At 47.6% G+C, this 18,502-nt stretch overlaps 2 protein-coding genes and 1 long non-coding RNA gene across 10 annotated transcripts in view; 2 read left to right on the top strand and 1 right to left on the bottom strand.

Moving 5' to 3' along the window:
- The first annotated feature begins 141 nt into the window (after positions 1–141).
- Positions 142–11,636, top strand: TIRAP (TIR domain containing adaptor protein). Of its 7 annotated transcripts, none has more exons than XM_053593813.1 (5): positions 142–260; positions 667–828; positions 4,904–5,012; positions 5,244–5,402; positions 6,493–11,635. In XM_053593813.1, the coding sequence occupies exons 4-5, from the start codon at positions 5,336–5,338 to the stop codon at positions 7,311–7,313; spliced, it is 888 nt and encodes a 295-aa protein (XP_053449788.1). In that variant the 5' UTR covers positions 142–260; positions 667–828; positions 4,904–5,012; positions 5,244–5,335; the 3' UTR covers positions 7,314–11,635. The 7 variants fall into 7 exon arrangements, with proteins under 7 accessions (XP_053449788.1, XP_053449791.1, XP_053449790.1 ...); XM_053593815.1 differs by having other exon boundaries at positions 192–260; positions 491–828; XM_053593814.1 differs by having other exon boundaries at positions 234–260; positions 446–828.
- On the bottom strand, positions 8,581–16,476 carry LOC128587553 (uncharacterized). Its single transcript, XR_008380611.1, has 3 exons — positions 16,336–16,476; positions 12,858–12,932; positions 8,581–8,713 (listed from the first exon to the last, which is right to left on the bottom strand). It is a non-coding gene; the product is annotated as an uncharacterized LOC128587553 (long non-coding RNA).
- DCPS (decapping enzyme, scavenger) overlaps positions 15,261–18,502 on the top strand; it is a 37,019-nt gene continuing 33,777 nt past the window's right edge. Inside the window, exon 1 of one of the 2 annotated variants that reach the window (XM_053593812.1) lies at positions 15,261–17,143. In XM_053593812.1, coding sequence (XP_053449787.1) covers positions 16,679–17,143 — 465 coding nt within the window. In that variant the 5' untranslated portion in view covers positions 15,261–16,678. The remainder of the gene's footprint in view (positions 17,144–18,502) is intronic. The other variant, XM_053593811.1, reaches the window with a different exon arrangement.

Genomic DNA, 18,502 nt, shown 5'->3' with positions numbered 1-18,502 from the left:
CTGCGGCTCGCGCACAGGCCCGGAGCCGGGGGCGCCGCGGGTGCCGGCTGGTCCAGGGCCTCGGGCTGCCCGGCGCCCCCGTCCCGCTCGGCCCGCCGTCCGGTCGCGCCCCGGAGCCTTCTAGGGCCGAGCGGGGCCGCGCGTCGCGGAGGAGGGCGGCGCTCCGAGCGGCCCGCGGCGCTTCCGGGGAGCGGGCCCCGCGCTGCCGCCCTTCCCGGTCGGACCTGCGCAGCCCGCACGGCGGCGGGGCCCGCGAGCAGGTGAGCCGGGGCGCGGGCGCGGGGAGCGCGGGGACGCGGACGCGGGGAGCGCGGGGACGCGGACGCGGGGAGCGCGGGGAGCGCGGGGACGCGGACGCGGGGAGCGCGGGGAGCGCGGGGGCTCCGCGGGGCGGGGCGGGGCGGGGCGGGCCTGGCCCCAGTCGTGCGGCCCGTCTGCTCCTTAGCCGACGCCTTCCCCTCTGCTGCGCCTTCCACCTGGCTGCTGCCAGCCCCCGCACCACGAGGGCAGCAAGAAAGACCCTCCGAGAAAGCGGTCGCATTTCTGTGCCGCCGAGAAGCAGCCCGCGGGGAACTTCGCTTTGGCTTCTCTGAAGAGCCTGGCTGGCTCCGTCCATTCTCCGCTCTGGTCCCAGCCTCTCCCCCGTTCTTTGTATTGTTCTGGCAGCGGTGCGGCAAGCGGGTGGCTTCTCTGGGGTTAAGGACCTGTGGAGGCATTACACCACGCTCGTGTAAGGAGCTTCTGCCGCCGGCTGAGCAGGCACTGTGCCAAGGACTAGGGTGACAGAGGTGGACGGGTCAGCCTTGGCTCTCTGTCCCAGGGAGACAGGTAAATTGTGTTCCAGAAGGGCAACTGAGAGAGAGGGCAGTGTTTACTCCACCTGAGACACCTAACCCAGGGCACACGAGTGTCAGGAATGACTCAGAGGAAGCCACACCTAGCTTTTTCTTAGACTTACAAAATCGATATATAATTGCACAAATTGTAAGTGCACAGCGTAATCATTTTTCACAATGTGAACATTTCCTGTGCAGCCTGATCAGCTGGCTTCTAACTTCATGAAATAGCTTTGCCCATTTTCGGACTTTCAATCCATAGATTTTTATGTACTCTTGTGTATGTGACATCTTACACTCAGTATGTTGTGTTTAGCAGAAATTCAGTCATTCTCCTGGATGTGTAACATTCCACCATATGACTAGATCACAGTTCATTCTACTGGACACTTGGATTGACAGACATAGTTGGTTCCACTTAGGAACCACATAGTTGCGGTTATTTTGAATTCTGCTGCTACAGACATTTGTGTGTTTGTCCTTTGGTGAACACATAATAAGCACTTTTGTTGGGTATATTCCTAGGAATAGATCTGCTGGTAAGTGTGTGCTCTGCGTTAATATACAGTGGCAGACAGCTTGTAGTAGCTGGACACACCATCGATGTGTATGAGCTCTTCCTTCACAGTTCCTTGGTACTTCTTACCAGTTCTATTATCTCTTTTTTCACTGAAGCTATTCTGCTGATGGGTTGAGCTTTTATTTTCTTTCTTTCTTTTTTGAGACAGAGTCTCAAGCTGTTGCCCTGGGTAAAGTGCCATGGCATCATAGCTCACTTAAACTCTTGAGTTCAAGTGATCCTCTTGCCTCAGTTTTTCTATTGATAGTAGAGACGGGGTCTCAGTTTGCTCAGGCTGGTCTCGAACTTGTGAGCTCAAGCAATCCACCTGCCTCAGCCTCCCAGAGTCCTGAGATTACAGGCGTGAGCCACCGCCATGCCCGGCCTGGGTTGAGCTTTTAATTTGCATTTTTGTGATAATTTATGAGCTGCCTTTTATAGTCTATTGGTCGTTTCACTATGCTTTTTGAAAGTGCCTGGTCATCTCTTCTGCCCTTTTTTCTAGCAGGTTGTCTCTCTTTTTCTTACTAGTGGCTAATAAGTCTTAAAATATTTGGGATATGAGACAGTTAGTGGATATGGCATTTTCTGCCTCTCACTAGATTGTCTTTTCAGTCTCCTAATGTCTTTTGATGAACAGAAGTTCTTCATTTTAACATTTTCTAATTTGTAATTTTTTTCTTTATGGTTGTAAAAAAATCTTTGCCTGGCTTGGTGCCCGTAGCACAGTGGTTATGGCACCAGCCATATACACCGAAGGCGTGGGTTCGAACCTGGCCCAGGCCAGCTAAACAACTGCAACAACAAAACAAATAGCCGGGCGTTGTGGCAAGCTCCTGTAGTCCCAGCTACTTGGGAGGCTGAAGCAAGAGAATCGCTTAAACCCAGGAGTTTGAAGTTGCTGTGAGCTGTGAGGCTACGGCACTCTACTGAGGGTGACATAGTGAGACGCTGTCTCAAAAAAAAAAAAAAAAAAACGTTTGCCTATCCCAAAGTCAGGAAGAGAAAAGCTTTATTGTCTCACCATTCATATTTATATCTACTATCCGATTGAAATTAATTGTTTATTTGGTGTGAGATGTGGGTCAGGGTTTATTTTTTCCTATAAGGTGATTGAAATTGATAAGATTTCAGTGTGGCCATTGTCACAAATCAGGAGATTATACTGAAGTGGGTCTGTTCTTCAGCACCAAAATCATGCTGCCTTCATTACTGTTGCTTTGTGGGGAATCTTTATTATCCTGGTAATGAAAGTCCTTAACATTATTCTTTAAAAGCTGGACGTAGTGGCACACACCTATAGTCCCAGTCACTTAGAGGGCTGCATGATGATGATCACATGAACCCAGGAATTTGGAGCTGTAATGTGGAATAGTCCAGTCTGTGAGTAGCTACTACACTCCAGCCTGGACAACATAGCAAGACTCTGTCAAGGAAAAAAGACAAGGAAGCAGGAAAGAAGGAAAAAAAATCTTAAGTATTTTTCTTTTTCTTTCTTTTTTTTTTTTGGGAGACAGAGTCTCACTACGTCACCCTTGGTAGAGTGCTGTGGACTCACAGCTCACAGAAACCTCAAACTCTTGGGTTCAAGCGATTCTTTTGTCTCAGCCTCCCAAGTAACTTGGACTACAGGTGTCCGCCACAATGCCTGGCTATTTTTTGTTGCAGTTGTCATTGTTGTTTAGCTGGGCCAGGCTGGCTTTGAACCCATTAGCCTTGGTGTATGTGGCTGCTGCCATAACCACTGTGCTATGGGTGCTAAGCCATAAGTTTTCTATTTTTGAGTAGAGACAGGGTTTTTTTCTTTTTTTTTTGAAACAGAGTCTCACTATGTCATCCTTGGTAGAGTGATGTAGCATCACAGCTCACAGCAATCTCAAACTCTGGGGCTCAAGAGATTCTCTTGCCTCAGCCTCCTGAGTAGCTGAGTCTACAGGTGCCCTACACTGACACCTGACTAATTTTTCTATTTTTAGAGTCGGGGTCTCACTCTTGCTCGGGCCAGTCTTGAACTCTTGAGCTCAGGCAATCCACTCACCTTGGCGTCCCAGAGTGCTAGGATTACAGGCCTGAGCCACTGTGCCCAGCCTATTTATTTATTACTGTTCTAAAGGTCAGAAGTTTAGAATTGACCCGTAGGGCTGTATTCCCTAGGGAGGCTCCAGAGACAATTCCGTGTGCTGGCCTTTTCCCTCATCCAGCAGTTGCCTACACCCCCTGCTTGAGGCTCCTCATCACACCGACCTCTGCTTCTGTTGTGGTAGCTCCTTCATCTGACTCTGATCCTTCTCCCTTCCTCTTAAAAGCATCCTGTGATTACATATGGTCCACTTGGATAATTCAGGAAGCTCTCCCCATCTCAAGGTCTTTCACTTCATCTCATCTACAAAATCTCTTTTTGCCATTTAAGGTAACATATTCATAGTTCCAAGGATTAGGATATGGACATCTTTGGGGGCCTTTGTTCTGTCTACCACAGATAGTAATTTCCGCTTACTGGAATAATATGAATTTTTAAAAGGTACACATTCTTATCATAGGCTTTATTTTTTATTTTATTTATTTTATTTGTAGTTTTGGCCAGGGCTGGGTTTGAACCCCCCACCTCTAGTATATGCCCTACTCCTTTGAGCCACAGGCGCCGCCCTCTTATCATAGGCTTTAAAACATTCTCTATATAATAGAAACTAGAGACAAGTTTGATATTAGATACTACTTAGTACACTTTGGATTTTATACAGCAAAACTTTATAGTATTTCCTTTATGTTAATTCCTACGTGTAATATTAGGAAAGCATTCTAAAAAGCACTACAGGTATTATGGGCTTCCTTTTAAAAGAAACTTGTCACTAATTTTCTTTTCTTTCTTTTTTTTTTTTTTTTGAGACAGTGTCTTACTTTATCACCCTCAGTAGAGTGCTGTGGCATCATAGCTCACAGCAACCTCCAACTCTTGGGCTTAGGTGATTCTCTTGCTTCAGCCTCCTGAGTAGCTGAGACTACAGGCACCTGCCAGAACACCCGGCTAGTTTTTTTACAGTTTGGCTGGGGCTGGGTTCGAACCTGCCACCCTCAGTATATAGGCTGGCACCCTACCCACTGAGCCACAGGCACTGCCCTCGTCAATAATTTTCTATCAAGTCTTTGTTATTATCTTACAAAGCAGGTCTTTTAGGTATACATTATTATACTTCATGAATTTTTTACAAGCATGAGAAAAAGATGACTGATATGAGGCGACACAGCAACATTTATTATATACCAGGCATCACTAGCACTCACTTTGGTTACAAAAATGCTGACAGGTGGGTATTTCTCAGGTGGAGAAACTGAAGCTTAGCAAGGTTGCCAAAGGCCACTACCCCTCTAGGGGCTGCAGCTTTCACACTGTATGTCACCACCTCCCTTAGCTCACCATCTGTCTACCTGAATACATAATTATTTTTCTAATTATTTAAAACATCATCTATTTTTCCAAATAGCAATTGTCTTTCTTCTCCCATTTCAGCCTTTATACAGGAAGATGCTCTAAATTGCTGCCTGCCAGCTCCCCTTCCCCAGATACCAGATACCTTCCTGGCCAGGTGGAGCAGAGAACAGTCACTCAGCTGGTCATGGTGAGCTCATATCCTATAAATGTGACCACACTACACAGGTCTGGATTTAGCTAGAAACTAGCCTCAATCACAATCATGTCTGTTCTTAATCTGGTGAGGGTGTGAGGACCCATTTAGAGATGGAGCCCCTGTCAGGCATTAGAGAAACAACTTCTGGGAGTCCAGCCACAGAGATTTAGAGTAAGGTAAATACGGATTTTGTGAGTCTCCCTCTCTCTCTGCCTCTGGTAGGATGGCTGTCCCATGAGGTCAAAACCAGGTCTCCTTCTTTCTCACACTGTACCAATGCCTGATCTTATGGGGTTTGTTCTGAGCCCAACACTATGGCATCATCGACCTCCCTCCCAGCTCCTCGCTCCCGGTCCAGGAAGCCTCTGAGCAAGATGAGTGGTGAGTGGAACCTGGCTCCTAATTCTACTCTTGCTCCTGAGTGTGGGATCCTGTCTCCATATGGGCGATGAAGGAGGCCTGCTTGGCCCCCATATGGTATAGATGAGGATAGATGATGGGGGTAAAGCTCCTGACGTGTCTTCAGTGCCAGAAGTCTTGGGGGGGATGAGGATGCATCAGGGTAATCTTCATCTTTTTGGCCCAGAGGTTTTCTAGACCTGCTCAGCTAGGTAATTTTCCTAGCCTGGAAACCACCCTTACTGAGTGCTTAATCTTTTGCCTCCTGTTATCTAAATCTTTGTTCCAGAATCATTCAGAGGAAGGAGCCAAGCAGAGAGAGAAAACTGGTCAGTCCCCATAACACTAAGTTATCTATCCTTATCAGAAGCTGGGTAGCCAAGTTTTAACGTCATTATGGATACTTATGTATACAGTATGCCAGATGCCACATTATCTCAGCTAACATTCAACAACTAAAACAAACCCACATACAGATGAGGGACTGGAGATGTCATACAGGAAGCAAGCTGCAGACCCACAGTCAAACAGGGGTGCCTGACTCTAAGTGCAGCCGAGCACCACAGCTCTGAATCCTTCAGGAGGGCTGGACAGCTGCCCTCGTCTTGTAGCTCACTTAGTGACCAGGGCTTCTCAGGGCCATACAGGTGCCAGTCCTCCCACTCTTTCCTTTCTGTAAGGGCTACACTTCTTAATTTAACTTCATCTCCTCCACACCGCACTGGAAGTGGGCTTGGCTCTGCTCACCACCCACCAGGTGGCTGACTGCCACCTTCCATGGCAAGTTCTGCTTAAGGTGGACTGGGGGGCCCAGACATCAAAGTTGCCTTGAGCAGGGCAGGGCCATCTCTTAATCAGCCAGTAAAACACACCCACGGGACCCCAGAGTTCTTGAATACTCCCCAGACCTTCAAGATAGAGGGAAATTTTACTCAAGTCCGTCAGGATGTACAAAACAGCAGAGCAATAGGTCTTTGAGAAGAATGTGTCGTGTCCCAGACATGGGGACAGCCAGGCCTTCCTAGGCTGTGAGTGGGTGGGACCCGGGCCGAGAAGAGTGTTCTCCCCGCAGACTGGCTCAGGCAGGCCCTGTCCAGGAAGCCCGAGAGGACGTCGGACTCCGCTGAAAGCTCACCCGGTGCCTTATCGTGGCCCGCCTCCTCGCAGGACGGGCCCCCAGCTGTGGGGGTCAGGTCTCCGGGCTCACCATCGCCCCCCAGCACGTCGCCAGCTGTGGGGGTCAGCTCGGTCAGGTCTCCGGGCGCGCCGTCGCCCCCCAGCACGTCGCCGACCCCCACCGACGGCAGCAGCGGCCGCTGGGGCAGGGACTACGACGTGTGCGTGTGCCACAGCGAGGAGGACCTGGGGGCCGCCCAGGCGCTAGTGTCCCACCTGGAGGGCGGCGCGGCCGGCCTGCGCTGCTTCCTGCAGCTCCGGGACGCGGCCCCCGGCGGCGCCATCGCGTCCGAGCTGTGCCAGGCACTGAGCCGGAGCCACTGCCGCGTGCTGCTCATCACCCCCGGCTTCCTGCGCGACCCGTGGTGCAGGTACCAGATGCTGCAGGCCCTGGCCGAGGCCCCGGGGGCGGAGGGCCGCACCATCCCCCTGCTGTCCGGCCTGGCCAGGTCCGCCTACCCTCCTGAGCTGCGATTCATGTACTACGTGGACGGCAGGGGCCCCGACGGCGGCTTTCACCAAGTCCAGCAAGCCGTCCTGCGGTGTAAGCTGTACTGTAAGGCGCGGTGGGCGGGAGAAGAGGAAGGGAGTTCCATAGCTTGTGTGCCGTCTGTTTTGCTTTTAGGGGACACGCAGACCGTGGGCAAGACAGGCAGCACCTGTGTCCTAGCTCCTTCACCTACAGCGAGTGAGAAGTCACTTGGGCAAACTGCTTAACCCCCGTGTGCTTGAGTTTCCTCATTGCCCATCAGGCTTCCATAACTATAAAATGAGAATAGTATATATACTAAACGCTTAGAACATTTCCTGGCCTATGTTAAGTATTCATACTAGGCAGGGCCTGGCACACATGAAGTTCTCAGTGGAAAATTATTAGCTAGAAATAGCAGTCATTGAGATCAGGTTGGAGACGTCCACTGAGAGCTGGGAGGATGCTGGGGGACATGGGTTTAGTCTGGGGAGGTGGTATAACATAATAGGAAAAAACTGCATATATAGGCACATCTGGGGAGGGGCATTATAGAGTGTGTTTGGGAGGAAAGGTAACAACATAAAAACCCAGAAGCAGCAGGGCCTGTTGGGGGGAACGGATGCTGGGTTTGGGGAGGGTGACAGCCCTTTGATTCTGTTTGTTCTCTTTCAGATCTGAAGACACTCCCTTAACAATTATATCATCATGACCCAGAAAGCTGGAGTAAAGCTTGAAAGAGAGCACACGCAGGGCCTCGGGTTCTAGCCAATGTGCCGGGTGTAAGGAGCCAGTCTGCAGCACTTTCCCCGTGACCCTGGGATCAATTGCCCACCAGGCTCTATTACTGTGAACTCCCCAGCAAGGCCAGGGGGAGGTCAGGGACTCCCCCAGAAGGCCATAAAGAAGTTGGGAACTCCCCAGGAAGGCCATGAAGAAGCTGGGGACTCCCCAGGAAAGCCAAGAGGAAGCCAGAAGTGGGACGTAGTATTGATACTGGGATGGCCAGCAGTGTTTTGCCTCCTGCCTAACAGGATAGGAAGACTGGAACACACATTTTCTTCCCCTGTAAATGGGCACTGGTATAGATAGGTGTCCCTTAGACCTAGGTGCTCACCTGATTGGTGAACAAGCAGCCTAGACCACAGGCCTCAGCATGGATGGTTTTCCTGGTTGCCTGGGGAAGCCCCTGAACAGGTATCAGGAGAAAGCAACAGATATCACGTTCTTCACACACTACGCTGTGCCCTTTCCCAGAGGCACCAATCTGCTTCAAAATGCTGTATGAAAGATGCATTCAGCATAGCATGGCATTTCATTTATTGCACATGAAAGACACACCTAGAAGCCATTCTGAATATATAAGGATGGTTAGGGAGCAGGTAGGAACCACTATGCCTGGGACCTAAAGCCCAGATGCTGTGACATCTGGGGGCATCACCAGGGTCTGGCCAGAGCAGTATGCACCTTCAGACAACAGGAATCAGCATCTTTCTCTGGGCAGATGACTGTGTTCCCCATAGGACAGGCAGGGTCTCATTCATCTGTGCTCAATAAGTTTACTGTTGAACTGAAGTGAATTTCATTATTTTCCCCCAAGGTGTACTTGGTGCCTTTTCTCTCAGTTCCCCCATGATATCCTTTTTCACTGAAAAAAATTTTTTAAAATTATGAATTATTACAGACAAAAAGACTAAAGAATACATGTAATACAATGCATACTCATGTGCCTGCCCCCTAGCTTAAGAAGCAAAACCTTATCCCTGTGGTATTCCCTGAACTGCAGTTCCCTCACTTCCCCCCCAGAGGGACTACTCTTCTGAATTTTGGACTTAACTGCTCTTAGCTTTTCTCCTGTAAGTTTTCTATGAATGTGTGTGTCCCTGCCAGCACATTGTTCAGCTGTGCCTGGCCTTACACTTTACACAAAGGGCACTGTAACACTGCTCTGCAGACTCCTTTCTCTGTTCACCATGTCTGTGAGATTTGTCCAGGCTGATGCCTGACACTCCGCTTAATTTATTTTCTATTATGTGAATATGCTACTGCTTAGCCACATGTTCTTCTAGAAATGGTTATTTCTAGTTTTTTGCCATTAAAAACAATGTGCCTATGAAACATTTTTGTACTTTTCCATGGGCAAGATTTTCTAAGATTTAGCCTAGAGGGAGAATAGCTGAACAGTAAAGAATATACATCTTCAGTTTCACTAGAAAATGCCAAAGTTTCCTCCAAATTAGTTATGCCAATTTCTTTTCCTACCATTTGTGTTTGAGAATTTCCACTTTTTTATGTTCTTGTCAACACTTAGAATTATCAGATTTTAAAATGTCCACTAACCTAGTGGGTGACACTGATCGTAATGTCATATTTTTTCCCTTTCACCATATTATGAAAAACTGTAGGTATGTATACATGCACACACACATATATAACTAAAAGGAAAAAAGTTGATAAATCCCTGGTAGATCCATCACCTAGCTTCAAGAATTATCAACTCATAGCTAACTTTTATCAAGAGTAACCCCACCTATTCCCTCACTTCTACATCATTTTGAAGCAAATCTCAGGCATTCCTTTAGTTCTGTTTACGTATGTAGCTCTAAATTATTAGACTTCCTAAAAAGTATTATAATGTCATTTTAATTTTTAATTTGGGACAGAGTCTCACTTTGTCACCCTTGGTAGAGTGCCATGGTGTCATAGCTCACAGCAACCTCAAACTGTTGGGCTCAAGCGATCCTTCTTGCCTCAGCCTCCCGACGGCCATGACAGGGTCTTACCCTTCCTCAAGCTGGTTTTGAACTCCTGAGCTCATGCAATCCACCCACCCTAGCTTCCCCAAGTGCTGAGATTACAGGCATGAACCACCTGCCCCAGCCTTATTATTATTTTTTTTAAGACAGAGTCTCACTTATTAACCCTCGGTAGAGTGCCATGGTGTCACAGCTCACACCAACCTCCAAATCCTTGGGCTTAGGCAATTCTCTTGCCTCAGCCTCCCATCCCAGCCTTATGTTTATTTGAGACAGAGTTTCACTGTGTTGCTCAAACTCCTGGGTTCAAGCCATTCTCCAGCTTCCTCAGCAGCTAGGACTACAGGTACCTGCCACAATGTCTGGCTATTTTTTTTTTTTTTCTATTTTTAGTAGAGATGGAGTCTTGCTCTTTCTCACGCTGGTCTATAACTCCTGAGCTCAAGGGATTCTCAGCCTTGGCCTCCCAGAGTGCCAGGATTATAGGCGCAAATCACTGTGCCCAGCTGACAATTGTTATCTTTTAAAAAAGTTTTTTTTTTTGGAGACAGCATCTCATTCTGTTGCCTGGGCTAGAGTGCAGTGGTACCATCATAGCTCACTGTAGCCTCAAACTCCTGGGCTCAAGCAATCCTCCAGCCTCAGCCTCCCGAGTAGCTGGGACTATAGGCACAAGCTCTCATGCCTGGCTAAAAATTTTTTTTTTTTTATAGACAAGGTCTTGCTATGTTGGTCAGGCTGCTCTTCAACTCTTGACCTCAAGCTGTTCCCCAACCTTGGCCTCCAGAAGTGTTAGGATTACAGGTGTGAGCCACTGTGGCCAGTTTTTCATTTTAATATAAAATATTTTAACTATCACTTTGTATCAGTGCTTTTTGTCTTACTCAGTAAGTCCTTTCCCTGCCCCTGTATTTTCTTCTGGAAGTACTTCCTTTCATTTTTAGGCCTTTAATTATCTGGGTTTTTTGTTTGGGCTTGGTTTTGTTCATGATTTCATGTCAGAGACCCAGTATTTTTTCCATTTGAATAAGCACCATTCACTGACTATCCTTTCCCCCTGGATGATGTCACTGCCGTTATATATTGTCTTATGTAGGGAACAATTACTGGGTTCTTCATTCTCCATCTGTTTGTATATCCCTGTGTTGGTGCCACACTGGCTTACTTACTGTTTTTTTTTTTTTAATTATTGCTGGGTTTGAACCTGCCACCTTCTGCATATGGGGCCGGTGCCCTACTCCTTTGAGCCACAGGTGCCGCCCTACTTACTGTTTTTAATACCCCTTGACAGCTTGTAGGTCAATTCTTCCCACTCTTCTTTTTTTGGGGGTGGGGCAGACAAGAGTCTCACTCTGTTGCCCTAGTAGAGTGCCATGAAACCAGCCAACCTCAAACTCCTGGGCTCAAGCAACCCTCCCACCTCAGCTTCCCAAGTAGCTGAGATTGCAGGTACCCACAAAGCCTGGCTAATTTTTCTATTTTTCATAGAGATAGGGTCTTACTCTTGCTCAGGCTGTTCTCGAACTCCTGAGCTCAAGGGATCCTCCCACCTAGGCCTCCCAGAATGCTACAATTGTTAAGTGTGAGTCACCACACCCAGCCTACATTAGATTTTCTAATGTTAAGCCAGTTTACACTCCTGATGTAAACTCAAATTGAACATGTTTACAGGATTCAATTCCTTATATTTTTAAAGGATTTTTACATCTATGTCCATTCTTTTTTTTTTTTTTGTAGAGACAGAGTCTCACTTTGTGGCCCTCAGTAGAGTGCCATGGCATCACACAGCTCACAGCAACCTCCAACTCCTGGGCTTAAGCGATTCTCTTGCCTCAGCCTCCCGAGTAGCTGGGACTACAGGCGCCCGCCACAACGCCCAGCTATTTTTTTTTTGGTTGCAGTTCAGCCGGGGCTGGGTTTGAACCTGCCACCCTTGGTATATGGGGTTGGCGCCTTACTGACTGAGCCACAGGCGCCGCCCTATGTCCATTCTTAAATTATCCTTTTCTTGTTGTGATAACAAAGTTATACTAGTTTTATAAAATGGTTGGGGAATAGTCCTTTTTTCCTATTCTTTGAAGAATTTAAGCTTGGAATTAATTGTTTCTAGAAGTCATTTATAAAACCATTTGAGCCCAGCTTTTCCTTTCCTTTTTTTTTGTAGACAGAGTCTCACTTTACTGCCCTCGGTAGAGTGCTGTGGCATCCCTGCTCACAGCAACCTTCGACTCCTGGGCCAAGGTGATTCTCTTGCCTCAGCCTCCCGAGCAGCTGAGACCACAGGCACCCACCACAACTATTTTTGTTGTTGCAGCTTGGCTGGGGCCAGGTTTGAACCCGCCACCCTTGGCATATGGGGCCGGCACCCCATCCACTGAGCCACAGGCACCGCCCCCTTTCCTTTCTTTAAGACTAGTCAAGTGCAGAAGTAAGGGAGGGAACAGAAGAAGTTAAATCTGTAACTTACTATGAACATTCAAGTGAGGTAATTTAATACCTTCAGACCCAGCCTGAGTCCAGCATTTTCTTTACTGCAAAATGTATAACTACAATTTCTTTTAACAATGTGTTAAAAGAACTACAAATCTACTCAAATTTTCCATTTCTTCCATAGTCAATTTTGTATAAAGTAAGCAGTCAATAAAGACTATGAGATGATAGCCAGGTGTGCTGGAGCATTACTGTAATCCCTGCACTTTGGGAGGCTGAGGTACAAGAAGCCCAGGAGTTCCAGAACAGCAAGACCTTATCTCTTAAAAAAAAAATGCATACATACATATATATATATGAAAAAATAGCTAGGTGTGGTGGTATAAACCCATAATCCCAGCTACTGGGAAGGTTGAGGCAGGATGATTTCCTGAGCCCAGGAGTTGAAGGCTGCAATGAGCTATGATCATGCTACCGCACCCTAACCTGGGCAATAGCAAGAGCCTTCCTCAAAAAAAAAAAAAAAAAAAAACTAAGTAGATTTTTCAGCTTGCATTTCCTGAATGATGTATGCAATTATAAATTAAGTCTTCAAAATCCACTTACCACTTTATAGATTCAAGCTCCCACATCTTTTTTGGTTTCGGAAGATTCTGTTTTCTTCAGAGCTCAGCAATGGAACTAAAAGGATATTTTACAATTTGCATCCAGAAAGTTTAGGTGTTTTGTAGCCAACTTGTTTTCAGTTTAGTCTGTCATAATGCTTGAAATGGAGTGCCTAGTCCTTCCTTAGATAAGATTTGGGAGAAATTTTGAGATTCCTCAAGACTAAAGGATTGAATGCTTACAGAATAGGGCTTTTTTTAGAGACAGAGCTTCAAGCTGTCACCCCGAGTAGAGTGCCATGGCATCACAGCTCATAGCAACCCCCAAATCCTGGGCTCAAGCTATTCTCCTGCCTCCACCTCCCAAGTAGCTGGGACTACAGGTGCCCACCACAACACCCAGCTATTTTTTGGTTGCAGCCGTTATCGTTGTTTGGTAGGCCCGGGCTGGATTCAAACCCACCAGCTCAGGTGGATGTGGCTGGCACCTCATCTGCTTGAGCCACAGGCACTAAGCCAGAATAGGGCTTTTTGATAAATAATCTAATACAGCATTGTCCAATAGAATTGTCTGTAGTGATGACAACTGTCTGTGCTAGTATGGTAACCACTAGTCACAAACTTGCAATGTGGCTACTGTAATTGAGGAAATGAATTTTTTGTTTTTTGAGATAGAGTCTATGTTGTCCTCAGTAGAGTGCTGTAGTATCACAGCTCACAGCAACCTCAAACTCTTGGACATAAGTGATTCTCTTGCTTCAGCCTCCCGAGTAGCTGGGACTACAGGGGCCTGCCACAATGCCCAGCTATTTTTTTTTGGTTACAGTTGTCATTGTTGCTTAGCAGGCCCAGGCAAACCCTCCAGGCTCGGTGTATGTGGCCAGTGCCCTACTCACTAAGCTACGGGCCCGAAGCCTGAGAAAATGAAATTTTTTTTTTTATAGAGACAGAGTCTCACTTTATGGCCCTCGGTAGAGTGCCGTGGCCTCACACAGCTCACAGCAACCTCCAACTCCTGGGCTTAAGCGATTCTCTTGCCTCAGCCTCCCAAGTAGCTGGGACTACAGGCGCCTGCCACAACGCCTGGCTATTTTTTGGTTTGCAGTTTGGCCGGGGCCGGGTTTGAACCCGCCACCCTCGGTATATGGGGCCGGCGCCTTACCGACTGAGCCACAGGCGCTGCCCATGAAATTTTTTTTTTTTTTTTTTGAGACAGAGCCTCAAGCTGTCACCCTGGGTAGAGTGCCATGGCATCACAGCTCACAGCAACCTCCAACTCCTGGGCTCAAGTGATTCTCATGCCTCAGCTTCCCAAAGCTGGGACTACAGGTGCCCACCACAAAGTCCGGCTATTTTTTGGTAATAGTTATCATTGTTGTTTGGCAGGCCCAGGCTAGATTTGAACCTGTAGCTCTGGTGTATGTGGCTGGCGCCTTAGCTGCTTAAGCTGCCGGCACCGAGCCGAGGAAATGAATTTTAAATGTGAATTAGTTTTGATTGTGTTGCCATAAAGGTTCTTTGCACTCTGCAGTGTGGTATTTAATAGGACCTCTGGTGGTTGAGGTTTTCTATCAGCTCATCTTTCCTTTAGTCAGACTTTCTTAAGAGTGGAATTCTGACCTTACAGATATTTCAACCATAATTGTATCAACAGTGATGTATCTGGCACTAATGAATATATTCCTCTACAATTTTATTTCATATTTCTCTCTCTCTTCCTCATTATATTCTAGCCACATGGGCCATTCCTGTTTCTTAAAAATGTCAAGCTCATTACTGTTGTAGGGTCTGATATTTACTCTGCCTAGTCTCTTCACATGGCTGGTTCCTTCTCATCAGTCAAGACTGAGACCAAATGTCACCTTCTGAGAGGTTGTCCACCATCACCTTATTTAAAGGGCTCTTATGCTCAGGTTCTATCACACTGTCCAGTTTTATCCTATTACTAGCACTTAATCATTACCTAAAATGTTACTTGTTTACCTCACCCACCATATTTGAATATGAATTTTATGAAAGGAAGCCTCAGCTTGGTGCCCATGGCACAGTAGGGCGCCAGCCACATACACTGAAGCTGTCGGGTTGGAACCTGGCCCAGGCCTGCTAAACAACAATGACAACTGCAGCAATAATAACAACAAAAAAAACCCCAGCCAGGTGTTGTGGCGGGCACCTGTAGTCCCAGCTACTTGGGAGGCTGAGGCAAAAGAATCGCTTAAGCCCAAGAGTTTGAGGTTGCTGTGAGCTGTGATGCCATGGCACTCTACCAAGTGACACAGTGAAGGTGTCTTAAATAAATAATAAAAGGAGGCCTCCTCGGTCTTCTTCAGGTGCCACAGCACTCTAGATGCACGGCATTCTACCGAGACACAGTAAAACTCTGTCTCAAATAAATAAAAAATAAGAGGAGGCCTCCTCGGTCTTCTTCAGGACTAATAATGCTATTGTATAAAAAGTGGAGGCCTAGAGAGGTTAAGTGACTTCTCCAAAGTTGCACAGCTAGTTAGTGTTAGTTCTAGACTTCATGGCTCACAATTCAGTGCTCTTTTTGTTAAAGCACAGCTATTCTACTCTCCTCCCAGTAGCAAAAAAGAAAATGCCAGGATATATTCATAAGGGCAGACTTTTGGAGTCAAGCAGGTTTTGTTACTGCCATTTGTTCCAGGACATATCGTTCTAGTTTTGAATACAGTTTATAACCTCTTATTGTAGATACCCAGAAGGGGAGTAACAGAGCCAAGAAACCTACACGCAGGTGACAAATGTTTTTTGTTAAAGATAATTATTTCAGATCCTAAGTCTTCCCTAATAATGCCTCAGAAAACAATTAGAATTTTATCCAACTCCTTGTATTAACATTTCTGGTAGAAATAATCCAAAAGTCGAACTTTCATTAACACATAATACGCTTGTTATTGATAAAAAAAAAAACTGACAAAACTCGATCTTGTTGCTAATGTTGAAAATTGCAGAAAAAGTCCCACACTCATTAGATTTGCCTGGAAAAAAAAAACCTGGCAAAAATAACGTATGGCTGAAACTTTGACATAAGTATAAAATCATCTTGACATTTGGATCCCTCATATAACACCAAGGAAAAACGAGCTAGCCAGAAATAATGGCAACAAAAAGAAACACAAAAGCAGAAATAACAAGTAACAATTTTATACGGGCCAAAAAAGGAAAACAAATCCTGATAGATAAATCATATTGAAATCACATCCCCAGGAGCGTGGTGGAAACACAGGACAGGCAAACCGGATTCGGGGAGGTGCAAGCCTCCAGCGGGAAAGCAGCAGGTGATGGAAATGTTACCTCTGGCCCTGTTTGCTTAGCTTTCTTTTCAGCAAAAAGTTCTCAGAACGAAAAGAACTGATCACAGTGCGAATTTCTGTAAAGTGACGAAAACGGGAGAACAATGGAAAAGGTTTAAATGCTCGCTATTGAAAAAAAAAGACCCAGGAATCACAGGGGCTTACGGATTTGTTTCAGAAATACTCCTTCCACGGTAACACGTCACCGTTGGTATAACCGTGATTAAAATGTCAGTATTCACAGGCGGCGTCCGGGGCCCACAGAGGCCCCTGCACTGCGTACCCGCCTCGAACCGCCACTTCGGGGACGAGTCGCCTCCTTTCCAGCGCTCCAGGGGCTCCAGGGCAGTAACTCGGACTCTGTCGCCCTGGGTAGACTGCCGTGGCCTCACGGCAACCTCGGACTCCTGGGCTCGCGCGATCCTCCTGCCTGCGCTTCCCGAGCAGCTGGGACTACAGGCGCCCGCCACCAGGCCCCGCCTAATCTTTAGAAAAATTTTCTGTACAGATGGGGTCTCACTGTGTTGTCCAGGCTGGTCTTAAAACTCGTGGCTTTAAGCGAGGTTCCCTGAGCGAGCCGATCACAGGCCTGAGCCACCAAGCCGGACTAGCGACCTCGGTAACGCGCATTCCTGCCGCAGGACACCGCGTCCCCGACGCGTGCGCAGACCAAGCCGGAACGGGCCCACGCGCTGCACGCCGGGAGGCGGGGTCCCGGCGAGGGCGGAGCGGTGGGCTGGCACGCAGGCGCACACCGCCTGCTGGCAGAATGGCGGATGTCGTGCCGCAGCCTATTAAGAGGAAGCGTGAGCCGGATTCGGAGGCCGCTCCGGAGGCCTCATGCACAGAGGAAACAGGAGCTGGCGTTGGGAATGGTACCGCTGTCACTGTCCGCTTACCATTCTCCGGCTTTAGAGTGCAAAAAGTGCTGAGGGAGTCCGCGCGGGAAAAAATCATTTTCCTACACGGGAAGGTATCACTTGGCAGTCTCCGGGCAGGGACGCGGGAAGGAGGGAACCAATCATCTCCGCGGAGGCGAATTTCTCTGTCTTAGCTGGAAAATACCATTGCGTAACTCGGGGGAGGCGGGGTGCACCACTGGAAGGTATGGGGGGGAATTAAGGGAATAAACACCGAGGTCTATTTTCTTCTAATCTTTAACTCACTAAAAATATCTACTTATACCTGTAGAATATATTGCGGATTACAAACCACATGTTAAATTCTCTGAGCCATTTTATCGTCATTGATTCAATATTATATCATCATTAAGTAAATTTTTTTTTTTTTTGAGACAAAGTCTTAAGCTGTAGCCCTGGGTAGAGTGCCGTAGCGACATAGCTCACAGCAACCTCAAACTCTTGTGCTTAAGCGATTCCCTTGCCTCAGCCTCCCAAGTAGCTGGGACTACAGGCGCCCACCAGAACACCCAGCTATTTTTTTGTTGCAGTTGTCATTGTTGTTTGGCAGGCCTGGGCTGGGTTCGAACCCTCCAGCCTCAGTGTATGTGGCTGGCGCCCTACCAACTGAGCTACAGGCGCCGCTGGTCATTTAAGTAAATGTTGTTGGGTCGCTGTCCCTGGAAACGACAGACTGCAGGAGAGATCAGCTGTGCTTTACACGATTTCAGTGATGAAACTGTTAATTCAATTCACACATGCACATTCATGCATGCTGTGCTCTGATCTAGGTGCTGGGGGGTCTTCTAGAGATGAGTTACCATTCTTGATCATCAAGATTGCAGAGTACCTCTGGGGAGACAGAGACACACTGCTGGCTCTCTCTGGCAGGTGCAGAAGATAGATGCAGACCATCCCAGGAACTAGTGTGGGGGCCTAGCCATTACAGGCATGGTGCTTCCCAGATTGCCAGCTGAAGCTCTCACCTTTGGGAGGGTTGCAGGGACCTGACCCTAGGCTACCATGCCTCACTCTCTGTGTCTTGTTCTTTTTTTTTGTAGAGACAGAGTCTCATCCTATGGCCCTCGGTAGAGTGCTGTGGCCTCCCACAGCTCACAGCAACCTCCAACTCCTGGGCTTAGGCGATTCTCTTGCCTCAGCCTCCCGAGTAGCTGGGACTACAGGCGCCCGCTACAATGCCTGGCTATTTTTTGGTTGCGGTTTGGCCGGGGCTGGGTTTGAACCCGCCACCCTCGGTATATGGGGCCAGCGCCCTACCGACTGAGCCACAGGCGCCGCCCTGTGTCTTGTTTTTTACAAGGGTCTGTCTGATTTTCTCTGCCCCACTGTCTTCAGTGTGCAGCACCAAAGGATGTTAGTCATGAGCACCTTCCTGCTAGGAATTAGTTGGGAGACCCAGATACTAGTTCCTG

The sequence above is a fragment of the Nycticebus coucang genome, chromosome 6 (assembly GCF_027406575.1).
Source record: "Nycticebus coucang isolate mNycCou1 chromosome 6, mNycCou1.pri, whole genome shotgun sequence".
Lineage (NCBI taxonomy): Eukaryota > Metazoa > Chordata > Mammalia > Primates > Lorisidae > Nycticebus > Nycticebus coucang.
This window is presented reverse-complemented; position numbering and strand designations above follow the sequence as displayed.